Source organism: Trachurus japonicus, chromosome 5, assembly GCF_045865225.1.
Source record: "Trachurus japonicus isolate A0001 chromosome 5, Traja_1.0".
NCBI lineage: Eukaryota > Metazoa > Chordata > Actinopteri > Carangiformes > Carangidae > Trachurus > Trachurus japonicus.
In genome coordinates this window covers 31,419,228-31,434,809 of record NC_140911.1, presented here as the reverse complement: position 1 = coordinate 31,434,809, position 15,582 = coordinate 31,419,228, and the positions used below count along the sequence as shown (strand labels likewise).

General features: G+C 44.0%; 1 protein-coding gene across 1 annotated transcript in view; it reads left to right on the top strand.

Annotated features, from left to right (window-relative positions):
- Positions 1–15,582, top strand: part of kaznb (kazrin, periplakin interacting protein b) — a 123,149-nt gene that overhangs the window by 50,834 nt on the left and 56,733 nt on the right. Inside the window, exon 4 of the mRNA XM_085777467.1 lies at positions 3,537–3,744. Within this exon, the coding sequence (XP_085633593.1) occupies positions 3,537–3,744 (208 nt within the window). The remainder of the gene's footprint in view (positions 1–3,536; positions 3,745–15,582) is intronic.

The following is a 15,582-nucleotide window of genomic DNA, read 5'->3' as shown; positions in this document are numbered from 1 at the left end:
ATTGGTAATAGCAGTCATCGGGCAGTCCACTTCTTTTGGAAACTTGGGAACTGTTGTGGACGGTGTTATTACCACTCCAGTTGTAGATAGTAATTCAGTTCAGTAGAGAAATCATTTAATAACTCAACTTAACTGGACTCAACTTACTCAACTTAATAACTAATTCAATAACTGACTCGCTAAAACAGGGGTGGGTCCAGAGTATTTTCTGGTGGGGGGCACAGGGGTAACAACAGTTAGGGGTGGGGCGGGGGGCACCCAAAAGTAACAAAAAAAAAGGCTGCCACTGATCGCTCTCTTCAATATTCATATTGTACAGTTACACACCGTTTACAGTATGTCAATGTCTATTACAGAATAAGCAACACAATAAATTCTCACTGTGAACAGCAATATCTTAGCCTATACTCTTACCCAGTAGTTAGAGCTCAACTCTGTACAATAAACAATAAAATCAGTGTTTTGTATAACAGTCAGTCAAATACAGTAACATGCATTTGCCTACTCAAAATTTCTCAAAATTGAGAACAATAACAATCTTACACCATTTTCTTTATTTACTACAGAGAACACTGGGATGTTTGCTGTACAATTAAAGGACAATTCTGGGCAAATTCACCCCGGGGGTGTATTTTCCTAACATTTTAGTTCTAAAAGAAGGAATCTGAAGATTTTCAATTTAATTGCTCCTGTTGTGTCTGTCCCCGCATTGCCACGGCAGCAATGAATGGGAGCGGATGCAAGTTCCGCTGCTTAGGCTGTTTACATCCCTCAAAGCCGCAATTTTTTTCCACAGACAGCGTCAGATGGCGACTCAAACATGCACCGAGAAGTTTATTTACTTCAAGTAAGCCGACATGTTTGTAAAACTCGATCTAATTCAAAGTCTCCCGGAGTCTCGCGCGAGACCCAAGTTGCCGTGCTTGGTGTGTTCAGGTGAGTCGGAAGCTCCCGTTTGTGTCATAAACACAGGAATATCAACTCTTGACTTGCTTCAAGTAAAAAAAACTTCTCAGCGCATGTTTGAGTAGCCACCTGATGCTGTCTGTGGAGAAAAATGTACACGCAAGTCAAGAGTTAATATTCCTGTGTTTATGACACAAATTTGCCAGAATTGTCCTTTAAGAGCCTTAGTCAGAAGTGAGTTCTTACTGTGCGTTCACACCAAAAGCTTCCAAAGCATCAAAATGCCGGAAGTCAATTCATTTTCAGTGAGAGCCCGACAACAGTGACCGACCAAAGCGTCAGCTGGCGTCACCGCGCTTCCAAAGCGTCACCAGACGAGAAGTTGAGCCCTGGTTAACTTTAGGGTAATTAGCTATGACGTGGTTCAGCGGCAACCTGTCAGAATAGAGATGTCCTTCGGCTGCCTTTTTTTTCTTTTTTTTGTATTTCGGCTGCCCAATGACCAGCACGATCGAACTTTGACGTCAGTCACGTGTCGAGCGACCAAAGCGGCTGAAAACATTTGCCGTATTGGAAGCTGTCTTGTCTGAAGCGCATCCTCAAGTATTTTTGGAAGCTTTTGGTGTGAACACACAGTTATAGCTCTGAACAGTGAGCCTAGTGGTAAACAGATTTGCACAATGATTGGCATCATCAAGAGTCAATGACCATTTGGGGGGGCACACAGGGTGGCCAATCAGATTGCGGGGGGGGCAGGTGCCCCCCTGTGCCACCATGGAAGCCCTGCCCCTGCGTTATAAGTGTCTCTTACCTGCATCTCAGGACACTCATTAATGTAAAAATCTTGAAAAACCAACATTTTACTATAAAGTAGTCCTGGATTCATATCGTCATATCATTCAGCCCTGACTGTACCAAGTACAAGGCTGATGAGCTCTGAAGTAGGCCAGCTGAGGCCACACTAATGGGTCCCTGTCTGATAGTTGCAGATTATCCCTAACACTGCTACTGTACAGACTTCATCACAAAGCATGCAGGATGCAGTGAGCAGACCACTGGCGTAACTAGAAAATCATCTGCCTTGCTCACTCATCAGTCTTTCAAGCTCGCCGTGCCATCTTTGTACGTCTCTCTCTCTCTCCCTCTGCATTCTCTGCCATTGTGTGAATACCAATGAGCGTTGAGCCGTTATCAACCGAGCCACAGATGACGGGATCTGAGTGATGTATCACTCATCTATTTCAGTTTCTTGCCAGGGACAGGATGTGTTTTCTTACTTGGGAAATGAAATGTCAAATGCAGATTCAAAGTTGTGATGGCTCAGCAATAACCAGGATTGTTTTAAGTTAAGATGAACGGCACACCCCCCCGCCCGCCTCCCCCGATCGCTAACCTTTTGTGCGTGTAATGGAATTTTACAGCTGTACAGATAAGAATTGATGGCAGGCTTGTTTGTTTGCAGGGCCCATGGATAAGCTAAAACATAATCCTTCCAACAGTTTTTGGTCAAAGAAGTAAAGCTGCCCTGTTCGATTGTAATTCTATATCCCCTGTAATTCTGTATCCTCTCTGCCCATTAGGGCTCTATCCTCTCCAAAGTTTGCTCTCAGAGTTGAAATGTTTTCCCCTTGGGCGCCCTGAGCCAGCCCCCTTCCCCTTCCACCGATGTGGGGGTGAGCTTTCCCAGGACAAAGAGATGAATATATAATGGAATGAAAAAAAAAAAGAGGGGGTGGGAGAGACAAAAAGACAGCGGGTGTGTGAGTGAGAGGGAGGAAGGGAGAGTGGTGGGAGTGGGAGTGAAAAGATATAGAGGGTTTGACGAGTGCTTGTCAAAGGGTTTAACGCTGCGGCCGAGCTACACAGAGTAGATAGAAACAATCTGCACTAGTCCTTTCTACTACAGAGCTGATTGCTAACTCATTACAGGCTCTATAGGGTGTGGGATACACAACTGTAGTTAGAGAGTTGCTCGAGAGCAGCACAGTCCATTTGCGTCACCCCCCCTCCACCACCCCCTCCCTCCCACCTCTCCCCTGGTCCTCTAGCACATGGTACAGTCCATTTAAAAGGCTGCATGTCATCTCAGTGTGTGCTGGGTCCTCTCTGAGAGCAGCTGCTCACAGCACATTCTCCTTGGCGGGAGCACTCACTTTCCCCCCTCCGCCTGCTGGGCTGCATTTCTTTTTCTCCTCCTTTTTTTTCTCCCTCTCCCTCTCTCTCTCTCTCTTTCTCTTTTTTTTCTCTCTCTCTCTCTCTCTGCTCTCTTTTGCGTTCACTCTTCCTTTCTTTCTCAAGTGCTCACTCCTTCTCTCCTTTTGCCCTGCGCACACGGGCACGCATGCTTTCACTGGCTGTGTAGCGCTCGGCCACACAGATGTTACTCTTTACGCAGTAACAGGTAGACATCATCTCAGCGGAGAACAGGAGAGGAACCGGCGTTTTCCCTTTTTCTTTTTCCTTTTTTTTTGTGTGTGTGTGTATGTGCCAAGTAAACTGTGAGAGAAGAAGCACAGGTGGAGGAGAAGGAAAAGGAAAAGGAAGAGGGGGATCAGAGGGTCTTAGCTTCACCCCCCCCTCTCTAATGCTCCGCTTGACACCATGCTGCTCTGTGTGGATTCGGTCCTCAGGGGAAAATCCTTAAAATGATGGAGGACAACAAACAGCTGGCACAGAGGATTGATGGGGCCATCCAGTCCGCCAGTCAGGAAGTGACCAACCTCCGCTCCGAGCTCTCCGCCACCAGCCGCAGACTGGCAGAGCTGGGTGCCAGCAGCCCCCCTGCCTTGGAGAACCACCACCAGCACAACCACCACGATGACAGCCTCCACTACCGGGGTGAGTGTCACAACGTGAACATGTGAATGTGAATGTGTGTGTGTGCTCAATCCCTTTGCTTCTCTGTGTGTGTGTGTGTGTGGGATGAAAACATGAACATGAGTGACTGTTTTGAAACCAGTAGTGGGAAATATCTGGGGAATGTGCAGAGGGGAGACTAATATTATCCCTCCACTCCACCACTGACTTCTTTTTCCCCTGTACTCTGCACACACCAGAGGGACAGTGGAAAAGGCAGCGTATACTGAAAGGAAAAAGGAACAAGAGACAGACTTGAGTTTTGTTATTACATGGGAGGGGTTGGGGTTAGAGAGCGTGGGCCAGAGCCTGTCCGGGGTTTGGTTTCCCAGGCAGCAGTCGGGCTCCTCCGGGGCTGCTCTCCCTCCAGCTCTGGCTCCTTCTCGGCTTTCTCTCCCTCGCCGCCTGGCATGGAGTCTTAAACTGCGCTTTAGGCCCAGGAGTTGTATGCCAACATCTCAGATAGGAGCTGGCACCGCCACGGCACGGTTACTTAGTAGGATGTGATGTCTTAAACCTGTAAGCGCTTTATCCTGAAGTTTTCAGGGACTGCTCAGTCTGTCTTCACTGATGTAAAATAATTTGTTCTGGCTACATGCCATTCTTTTATGCTTTAAGTAACAACTGAGCCCATGAAAAAAAGGTATTCTGTTATTTTGAGCTGTTGCAAGCGTAAGGAGACCTGCTTCTAGTTTTCATCTTTATGCCTATTTCATGATTCATGCTTCAGTTTGTGTGAGACGAGGGGCTGAGTCCAATTAAACCTTTTTTTTTTTTTTTTTTTTTACAACATATTCTGGAAAGCTGCGTTTTCTTAATAGCTGACATCTTGGATTCATTAATCATCACTTGTATTCAGTTTGATTGGAACAAGAGCGAAGGAGCCAGTCTTGTTTTCCTGTTGTCCTGACATGGGAACTGAACAGCAAAGCCAACAGTCTGTAATTGTATCTATGTATTGAGCAGCTAATTACTCGTGACATATTGAAAAGCTTCCAACAGAGGACAGGATGACATGAGAGATTAAACTTTTCACAGCACGCATGGACAGAAAGTTTGACAGTAAAGTATCGGGAGGCCACAGGAGGAGGAGAAAATCCTTCTGGTTGTAGGGTCTTCTGCCTTGGGGTGTCTGTGTCCTGCCTTTGACGTGGATAGATTCAGAAGCCTGTTTTTTTTTTTTTTTCAAGATCTTACCCCACCAAGCAGCTCGCTGTCATCCTCCATTAAACGGCTCCCCGTGTTGGGCTTATGAAGTTCAGCAGCAGGTGATTCCTCTTATCTGCTGCCGGCGCTCGGGGCCCTGACGCTGGTGTGAAATGTGGCTTTAGAGCGATGATGCACTCGTTTATAAGTCCACGTCTCATGTGTGCTTCACAGCTAACGTGCAGCATCTCGCATTCTTGCAGAGATGAAGCTTGTGCACATCGCCTGCACGTTCACAAGCTACAGTTAAAGGGGCAACCCGGTGTCATCACAGATCGGCCTCGGCGATTGTAAATTGTAAAACAGGAAGCCCTATTCGCAATCTCGATGGTGTGGAGCCAGAGAGATGTGGTAGGGAGGCAGGGAGGGGTTTTAATGAAAAGATGCTATAAAGTTGCATCATGGGAAATTTAAGCTGCAGTGATTTTTGGAGCCTGAAGCGTACAAGGGAATAAAAGTCAAGATTCCTCAGCCTCTGCTTACTTCAATTTTTGCCTTTTGAAACTTGCACCAGGTTCAGGTAATTTACTGAATAAGTCGGACAACAATGCATCGACAGAGCAGCAGATCCTTTCACACAGGGCTTTAGCCGGGTCCAACATGGGCCCCTTACTCTTCACAGATAGAATAACTTGGCTGCAGCGAGCTGTCCGTTGTGTCCATCCTGCCTGCTCTGTCTCAGTTACAGCAGTGTTAACAGGCGGCCTGACATTCCCACATTCCTGAATGTCAGGGCAGTGATGTCATACTTCCTGTTCCCAGAGGGCAGGCCAGCAGTCAGGTGACGGATCAAGCCAAACACAGCCACACACTCCACCCCCCACCCACACCCTCCCTCCTTCTTTTTACTTGAAACTGACAGACTAACCCTCACCTCGCCTGCTTAAAAAGGGATGATCCGGAGAACCTCTTAGCTTTAAGGATGTTTCTTTAAGATTTGAAGTTTAAGGTGATTAGTTTGGCAGATCTCTCTGGTTAGGCAGTTTGGTGTGTGATGAGCCAGCGTCCACTGGCTTAGGGAGATTAAACGTTCTTTAGGTGTGTATCCCTCTCCAGGCCAGGCTGTTTGTTAGTCTATTTGTTGGCTCTGCCCAGGGCAGGATCAAAGCAGCTGCACTGACCAGCTTTTTTTAATATGCATGACCCGTCTTCCTGTAAATACATTACACCGAGCCAAAGTGTCACAAAATTCTTGCCATGTTTCACGTCCTCGTGGAGCTTCAACCTCTCTGACAGATGTCCAGTAAGGCTATAAACACGGTTGTTGATGTTGGCCATGGAGTCGGTTCTTCTTACTCATTTAATCATGAGGGACAAGATTAAATCATCCAAAACTTCTTCTCTCTACAGCCTGCGCCAGGATTGACTTCAGTATAATCTTGCTTTTGCACATTTTCTGCATTTTAATTTAATATTCTCAATATATTTCAGACAACAAAGGAGTATTTTTGAATGTCTTATATTCATTTTAGTGTACATTACAGTCTTTGGATCTCTGGCTGGCTGTTACAATCAACCTGCCTCCTTTTTATTCAGGCCACTGACAGTAATATATTCATTGCCAAGGTGATGACATCTTTTCATTATTGTCCCTTTCTCTTAATCCATCACTTTGATGTCAAGGCCTTGTTTAACATTCCGACGCTGATGTTTCGCCACCAATCACCTCCAGTGCCGCCGTAGCTAATGTCCGTCTGACTTGTGGAGGTGGGGTGTGGAGTGGGGGGGGGGTTCAGGCACACATCTACCTCGCACTCACTTTGTCTCAGGGAACAGAAGGAAAATATTTTGTCCTCTGAAATCGATACACGCTAACCTTATGGGATATTGCATTATTTACACTCTGGGTAGATCAGTGCGCTGCAGTCGGCTGGTGAGAAAGTGCTCATCGCGGACTCATGGGATCCTGCCAATACTAATCCATAAACCTTTCTAAAACACCACCGTAAGGCAGCTGTTAGTGACTCATACAGCATGGAGAGAGTGGATGACTCCGGGCTGGTTTAAACAAGGGCAACAATGTGCTTGACACAAAGGGTGAAAGCAGCGGCGTGTGTACACGGAATTCTCTTCTTTTTCAGCACGGTCCGTCACCGTCATGGTAAAATAAAGGGGCTCAAGGTTAGACCCACAGCAATGCAAACTGAGGATTGAGTTATTTCAGACATTCAGGGTTATGCAAGTAAATGTCAGTTTCTGAAGACAATGCTCTGTGACTTTCAGCCAGTGGCTTGAATGGGTATAAGCTCATCCAGCTGATTCTTCAGCGCAAAAAAATGAAAAACTGTGTTTGAAAGTATGTTGTTCATTGACAGAGAATCAAAGGCACATGAAACTATACTACGATTACTATACTACTCTCTTGAGGAGAGTTTTGGTGAGAAAATTCAGGGCTTAGCAGCTGAAAACTTTAAAGTCAAAGCTTAAACTTTGCAAAAATGTGATAAAAAAAATATATATATATAAATCTGGGGTCAGTTTTGGATGAATTTGGCAACTCGTGCTCATTGTTTGTCTGGTATATCAACAACACCACAGAAAGAAAGGCATGATTTCTGAGGAGCGACTGTACTGTACAGTACACATCCATACTATTGTCAGACTATCTACGAGACTCTGCAGTGTTAATGTTGCTCATGCAATATTAAAGACTTTTTATTATACTCATATTCCCTTGTTTGCAATACTCATACACCTTGACTCTCAATATAAAGATACATATACCTTACTGAACAAAGAGCAACTCATGTTTCTTTCCTTTTTGTCTGTACAGTATGATAAGAAAGGTTGAATATGTCTTTAAATGTAAACTTCCACATGGGAATTTAAAAATAAATGGAAAAATATAAAACTTTCATGACTGGCGACTTCTCCAAACTTTATAACTTTACTATAGCTGCTGTTGAATCATGGCGCTAGGATAGAGGAGGATAATGCAGCCGAAACCTTTAAAGACATCCTTCCAAACTGTACAGCTTGCTGTAAAACAGTGTTGATTAAGTATTCTCTTAAAAGACGCAGTGATTATCTTTTCTCTGTGGAGGAGAAGCTGCACTGGCTCTAAGTCTCTCTCTGCAGCAGAGTAATTGTGGGAAGAATCCTCTCCCCATCTGGCCTGAGTTTGTCAGAGGCCCCGGGTCTCTCATTACTTCATTGTGCACATGAGCAGGGCTGGGAGCAGAGCGCCGAACTACAGGGGCAGAATCCCACCCACTTCAGCTCTTTCTCTCTCTCTCTCTCTCTGTAACGCTCTCCGGGGACCACCCGCCTTCCTGTTCGCTGTTCACATGCAGAGAAAGTATGCAATGCACTCTAACCTTCCCCCTGTATCCACCACCATCCGAATACCTCACCCCCTCCGCCCACCCTTCCTAATATTCCCCGCCTGGCCTCCCTCAGCCACGCCCTGTCTGTGGTCAATGCAGCGTGAGAGGAACTGTGTCCAAACAATAGCTAGAGAGAGAGAGGCAGCCCTCTCCTCCCGTTACATTTCTCCCTCTCTCTTCCTCTTCCTCACCCACTTCCTCCAGTAAAAGAACTAATCATGGCGTAGCGGGGGCTTCTGGGGCTCCAGTACCAGATGAAAATACAGGCGGTGGTGGGTGGGTGGGAGGATTTGCTCTACAGTTTGGAATAAAGGCAGACATCTCGAAGACAGAGACAGTGATGTGATAGTTAGAGCTAAAGATCTCATTTTCTTTTGAAATGATGGTAAACTTTTATCTTGATGTTTTGTTTGTTTTGTTTTTAATGATGTTATGATCTTTTTTATGCTTTCATTTCTTTTTTGTAAGGTGACCTTGGGTGACTTGAAAGGCGCCTCCAAACAAAATGTATTATTATTATTAACTAATGGCGTATACTTGAATCAGAACTTTATGATATTTTTCATTACATTACTTTCTTGCAACACGGCTGATATATATCCATGCAGATAATGTAGTCATCTTACTATGACATTGATAGATGCCAACATATACAGTACACTGTTGCCCATAAAGTTGGAATGAAATATTTTTCCCCTCTTCTCATGAAATGATTGTGACAATGTAATATATTCTTGACAGATGTAAAGTGTACATATCTGCTCAAAACTTTATTGATTAATCTCTTCCAAACATATCACTGTGAAAATTAAACCACATTTAAACTTTGCAAACTGTGTATTCAGACTTAAACCAAATTGGGGTTATTCAACAATAGGATTGAGGGGCTTTGTTTCAATTTTTCAATTTTGGTCAGTTTAACAGAAATATATAGAGACATATTCGAGGCGATGTCATGTATAAGAATGTCCAGTATTACTCTTTCTAATGTCACTCAGTCACTGGCATACAACTGTCCACAGGTAACCTGGGTAATTAGGACTCAGTATGTGATCATTATACCTGATCAAAGGTGATTATAACTATGTGTCTGACAACAAAATGATTCCAACTTTATGGGCAACAGTGTATGTGTGCCAATCCAAACAACGTTGATACCGAACAGTAAGACGTGATGGATTCATTCAGCGTGAGCCACAAATGAAGAAATATGGCCCATCTTTATAACAGTATTTACAGTATTTACCTCATAGTTACCGTAAGCTCCTTTTTCATTAAGTGTTTAATTTATTTTGTCTTCAGTATTTTTTTTTCTATTTCAGTTGAGTGTATCTGCACTTAATAGCCGAGGGCTTAGAAGTACTTACTGGCACATTGGCAGCCTTTGCTCTCCAGTGGTTGGTAATGACCTTAAATAAATAATGACGCTGTGGTTATTAGTTTTGCTCTGTAATGGAATGCAAGTCCCAGTAATGAACTGACAGCGCTGCGCGGGCCGTCGGTGGGAGCAGAAGCCCCGTGGACTTTGACTCGTGAGAGAGTTTCCACTCCTGAATTTGGCTGCTTCGGGTGCAGCGAGGACAGCTGGGCGGCACAGATCCGCTTTCATGCCCATACAGGGGCAGAGGGAAGCTGGTCTGTATTGTTTCAAAAGCTCTGAAATCTTTCCAGGTTTTTTTTTTTTGCGGTTCACCAGCGGGGCGTCTTGGCGAGCCGCGGACTTTCATGTCGTAGCATTCATAAAGGGTCAGAGTTGACGGATGACAGCTAACCCCACTGCGTGTTAGGTCCATTGGCAGAGGTGACAGAGGTGACAGAAGCTCTGCCCTGGGCACCAGCTGGTCACGGCGTTTGTTCGGCGTGGGCGGCAGATGGTCGCGGCGCCCTCACCGCGCAGCACCTGATGTAAACTGCCACCTTGGAGAGAATGAGCCCGCGAAAAAGCAGCCAGACAGGGCGGTGAAGCAGAACCAGAAAAACAAGTAGGATGCCAGCTCTAAGACAGGGTACATCTCCAACAGACATTCCTCTTCACTTAAATTTTCCAGACGAGCTTTATCTGAATGAAACTTCACAGGCGAAAACCAATTCGAGGAGGACTGAGGAGTTCTTTAACCGTGACACCGAGCACGGAGTTGCTTTCTGGTTTGACACCCTCCCTCTGAAATGATTCCTTATTCCTATCGGTGCGAATGATGTGTCTCTGTATGCTAATTTCATTCATGAACACTGCAGCTCTCGTTTGACTATTTCCTTCCTAGTGGCTCATCATGACAGCCTTTGTTTCCAAGATTATTTTCAATATGGATTCCCTAGGTCATGACTCGGGTTTACAGCACATTATAAGACGGGCTGTTAATGGCTGAGGACTAAAGAAAGGAGCTGATGAATGAGGATATCCCTCCCCGTTATTATACCGCCTTCTGCTTATGATACTTTTCTCCCCCATTTCCTTCACACAGGCCCTCATCATAACTTCACATGCAGCAAAGTACTAATGGTTTCTGCATCCGAAAAGGAAATGGACCGTGGCACATGACAGTATAAGAAGTCTGCATATTTTCAGTGGGAATCATGTATTTATCACCGCCATATGTCAGAGTAGAGAATTTATACTACAGACTAAGTGAAGTATGGCTTCCTGCTTGTGCTTTATGGACCTACTGGATATTTCATCTCCATCGTGCATCTGGAGAGGAACGCTCCGAGGGGTCCCCGATGGGGAATCTAGCAGCAAGCAAGTAAACTGAGAGGATCTCATTGACTCAGACTGCGGCGGTATAGAAGGCCACGCTGAGCTGGGATGGAGCCACGTCGTCCAGGTCAGGTGTTTGTGAAGCCTGACACTCGCAGCGGACTCTCATGCGGTGGAGGATATGTCTCCATTTACGACACCCAGCGGAGTCGGGAGTGCAAAGGATTGACTGTACATCTGCACCGAGACAAAGACGATCTCTGACAGAGTGTTAAGTATGCCTCTCCTGAGCGGGGTGTTGTAACGCCAAAGTCTGGGTGTTGTGGTGCCCGCTTCGCAGCAGGAGGTGCAGATAACAATCTAAGAACCCGACTCCTCCATCTCCTTCTAGCCTCCACTCTTCACATAAAACCCTTTGTTTTCACCTTAAATCATCCAAATCCCTGTTGAGTCCGAACTTCAAACAACTCTGTGAGAGAAAAGAGAGGGAGACGGACAGCGAGGGAGAGGAGGCCCGATCGCCTTTAAAACAGTTTCAGCTCATCCTATTAAAGATGCCTCATTGCCTTGGCAGTTGAGACTTTTTTTTTTATTGCCGCTGGTACATATTGTTACCTTGGCTGCAGTTTAAATTCATTCCCAGTAGAGAATGGGCCGAGCATGGAGGAAAATGAGTTTTGAGGAAGTGCAGAACACCCCCCGTGTATCCAGAGGACACGGAGCGTGACATTCCAGCGGAGGAGAGGATAAGCAGAGCACTTCTCTGAATCATCTGGTTCACGCAGGCCTCTTACAAGACTGATGGGCTGAAGACATCCTGAACATCGGGACAATACCGCACACTTTTACACCCACACAAGCCATAAATGGAAGGATTATTATTAAGAAACTTCCTAGAGGCAAAGCTGGAGGGGTTTAGGTCCAACTTTAATAGAACCATTAGTTACTTGGGCAGTACATTTGTCTACAGTGAATCAGGATGTCATTTTATATTCCTGCCACGTCACAGTGAGCCCTGTCACTGAAACATTTAATGTATTCACTCAAACAGAGCTCAAACAATTTATCAGTTAATCAACTGAAAAATAAAAGGCAGCCATTTTTATAATTGGTTTCTAGTGTGACCTCCCTCCTGCTGAACCAGTGTCGGGGTTCTTAGCCTGTGAGTAGTTTTTGTTCCAAACCGCTCTGCTGAGGAATGATGAGGCATTACAGTGGCATTTGAATTAACTTCATACACTATATCTGATCTTTCAGCACTTTTATTCCTCTGTCCTCTATCCTAAATGTATGTAGCTACTACCTGTAGCATGTAGTTGCACTACAGCTGCACCAGCATCTCTGATGATTTCACCATGCATGCACCCACAGGTTACCCAGCAGGCTCCTGCACTTAAGGGGGAGAAGCTTGTTAGATACTGTAGTGACTGTTAAATGAAGATAGTATCTGGGTTTTGAACTGTTGATAGAGTCAGAAGGAACTTCTAACATGATCCCCAAACGGCATAAAGTTAAACATGAAACACTCTTTTGCAATACAGCACCATGCAGAGGAATGGGAAACCCAGGAGACAAGTTATTTACTGTTTACACGCACATGCATGCCACTGTATGGATGAGATTAATCTCAGAATACTAGCCTACATAATGATAACAAAAATAACAGTGATAATACAGTAATTCACATGTGGTCCTTATCTTCTTCTACTGTGGTGGATATATTTCATTTTTCTTTTTTTTTCTTTTTTTTGGATTCATCAATATTATATTATTTTGTTGCTGCCAGAGTATGCAGTATGCCTGCATACACTGTAGTAGCGCTGATTGTTTTCTCATATTGCATCTCCACACTGCGTCTCCCACGCTACAACAGATGGTTCACACTTGAAGACAAAACAAATACCTTCTCATGGAACTCCTCCAAGTACTCAGGTTGTTTCCAATTACTTTAAAATGAATCAATTCAAAGATTGAATTCATTATCGGGCAAAACATGGATTTTCACAAATAAGATTACTTCTTGACAAGACACAGGATCTGACTGAACTTTACCTGGTTCTTTACAGTTTTAATTGAATTACTCTTGGTAGTTTTTCTTGTCACGTTCCTGTTTTTGTAAAAACTCCTAACAAGTCTAAACAAAAAAGCACAACAGTACATTTGAATGTGTGTGTTGACACATCATCATCAGCTCCGCGGGAACACTCCACTGTTGACATCGAACATGTGAGTGGGCTTCCTCCATCCCTGAATTATTTTTGGTGTGCAGCGCCTGAAGGCATTAGTGTTGAGAGCATGTCCCTCTGTTTTCTCCCGCTGGGAGGTTCTACACAAATATTTATCAGGTCACCAATTACTGTACCCTGTGTACTCGGGCACATAGACACACACAGACACAAACATACTGTGCCTCTGTGGAGATGGCTGTGTGTATGCATTCCTGTAAATGTGTTTATTGTTTGCACTAAATATCTGGCTAAATCTTACCTCGAACCAGATGTCCTCCATCAGCAGCCCAGGAGACAAGGCCCATGTTTTCTGAAGCCTGTGTGTGTGTGTGTGTGTGTGTGTGTGTGTGTGTGTGTGTGTGTGTTGTTTGAAGCGTGTTTGTGCAGTTCCTATTTTAAAAAGAGCCAATTCAAAGAGGCAGCTTTATCTCCAAGCCTCTCTTAGTTACTCATAGCAAAAGCGCTGTCAGATCAATGGCCAAGGAGATTGCTTTCTGTTTCTAAAAAGCATTTATTTTAAACCTCAATTTTCCACATAAAGGGATCTGATTACCTACCACGTGCTAATCTCTGAAATGCACAGATTAATTACACCCTTTGTTCCCTTTTAAAATTAGGATGCCTCTCTATATTGAATAAAAACAAACACACACACGCACACACACACACACACACACACACTGAAAATAAACCTGCTCATCTTGTTCAGCCACAGAAAATGTGATCCCAAATTGACTGTATATCTGTGCATGGGCAACTCAATGAAACTGCCATGGGCCACTTGATCCAGAATTATGCAAATTGAGTTGAAAACAGAAATTATACAATCAGCACTTTCTACTCTATTTAGCGATTCTTTCGAGCTTTACACAATCTGGTTCCCATTATTACAAAGAGGGCAAACCAAGAATATAGAAAAACTGTGTTAATATTCCCAGCAGGCGGCTGCTGACTCCGACTCATCAGTTGTAACAACATTATTTCAGTATTCATGAATATCAAGATAAGACAAATGAGTCTGTATTCATTCATTCGCTTCACATATATTTAATGGGAGGCTGCTTTTTCATCTGATGGTTCTTCATTTTCAAAATTTGATGTATTGATTAAAAAGTTCTGTTCCACTTCGTGTTCTAGTCTAGAAATGTTTGGTCCCGTCTTTGTTCGGCTCGGTGCCTCTGCAGCGAGCCCAGACTTCACAAATAGCCTTTTTGTCTGACACATCATCATTGTACTATAAGTTATGGCCAAGCCATTGTTGCCAAAGCTGACTGGCCTTGTACTTAAATAGCTATCGCCTCACCTTGCTACCACTACTTTATCTCAGGCTGAGCTGCTTTTTTATCTTTCTTTTTTTTGCTGCTCCCAACATCGTACTTTCACATGATGATTGATATCTACTATCTTCAGCTTTCAAAGAACACTTCAGTCTGTGTCCTGGCTGAGACAGATTTTTCAAGCAAGATTTGGACCTTCAAAAGTTGCTATGGCATCGCATGATGTAGCACAGACAGAGATAACCTGACTTTTATGTCTCTAGTACATGTTAAGATCTAAAAAATACTGGATCCTGGATTACCCATCATGGAACTTGATTTTTGATTTTCTTCTTTTGACCCTCTCCTCCTGGATTACCAATGGACAAAGTGAGCAACAGTCCTCTGGTGTCTCACACTCTCAGGGGCCCATAAGACCCCTGGTTTGCTTTGTGAGATAAACATTTGTGGAAATAAGATTTACTGAGCTGCTAATGTCATTTCTTTGTATTTGGTATAATGGACCACTGAACTTCATTAGTACAAGGTCCTTAAAGCAGCATATGCATTTACAGTATATCTTATAATATAGTCCTTTTAAGATAGTCTATCATCTCAGTAGATGCCATGCTGATATTGTACATATTCAACAAGTTGAATTCAGTTACAAGAAGGTAGGAGGAATGCTCTTAAAGATGCTCTAAGGATACATATAAACATCCGTGGGTCTGGCCAGAGAGGGATTTTAATGGTAAGCGGAGGTCACACAGCCCACACACACTTCTGATAGTCGTTAGCAATGCATTGCACGGACTGAAGGTCAAGTGAGATGACTGTCCATCTGACACTTGCTGGGTAAAAAAACACATTATCACTATGCACAGTGTCCAAGAATGACCCCATGCATGTTCACCTAAGTGCAACGTTTTGAAGTAATGGTTTTCTTATGCCAAGACAAGTGAAGCACAACACTGCTGCTGTAAATCCAACCTTTATGAAGCTTGTAGAACTCAATATGTTCTATAGGCCCTGATTTAACTGTGTTAATTGTGGTTGTAGTCTTTATGTAAAGAGGTGTTTCTAATAATTAGTGTATCCTTATCCTTATA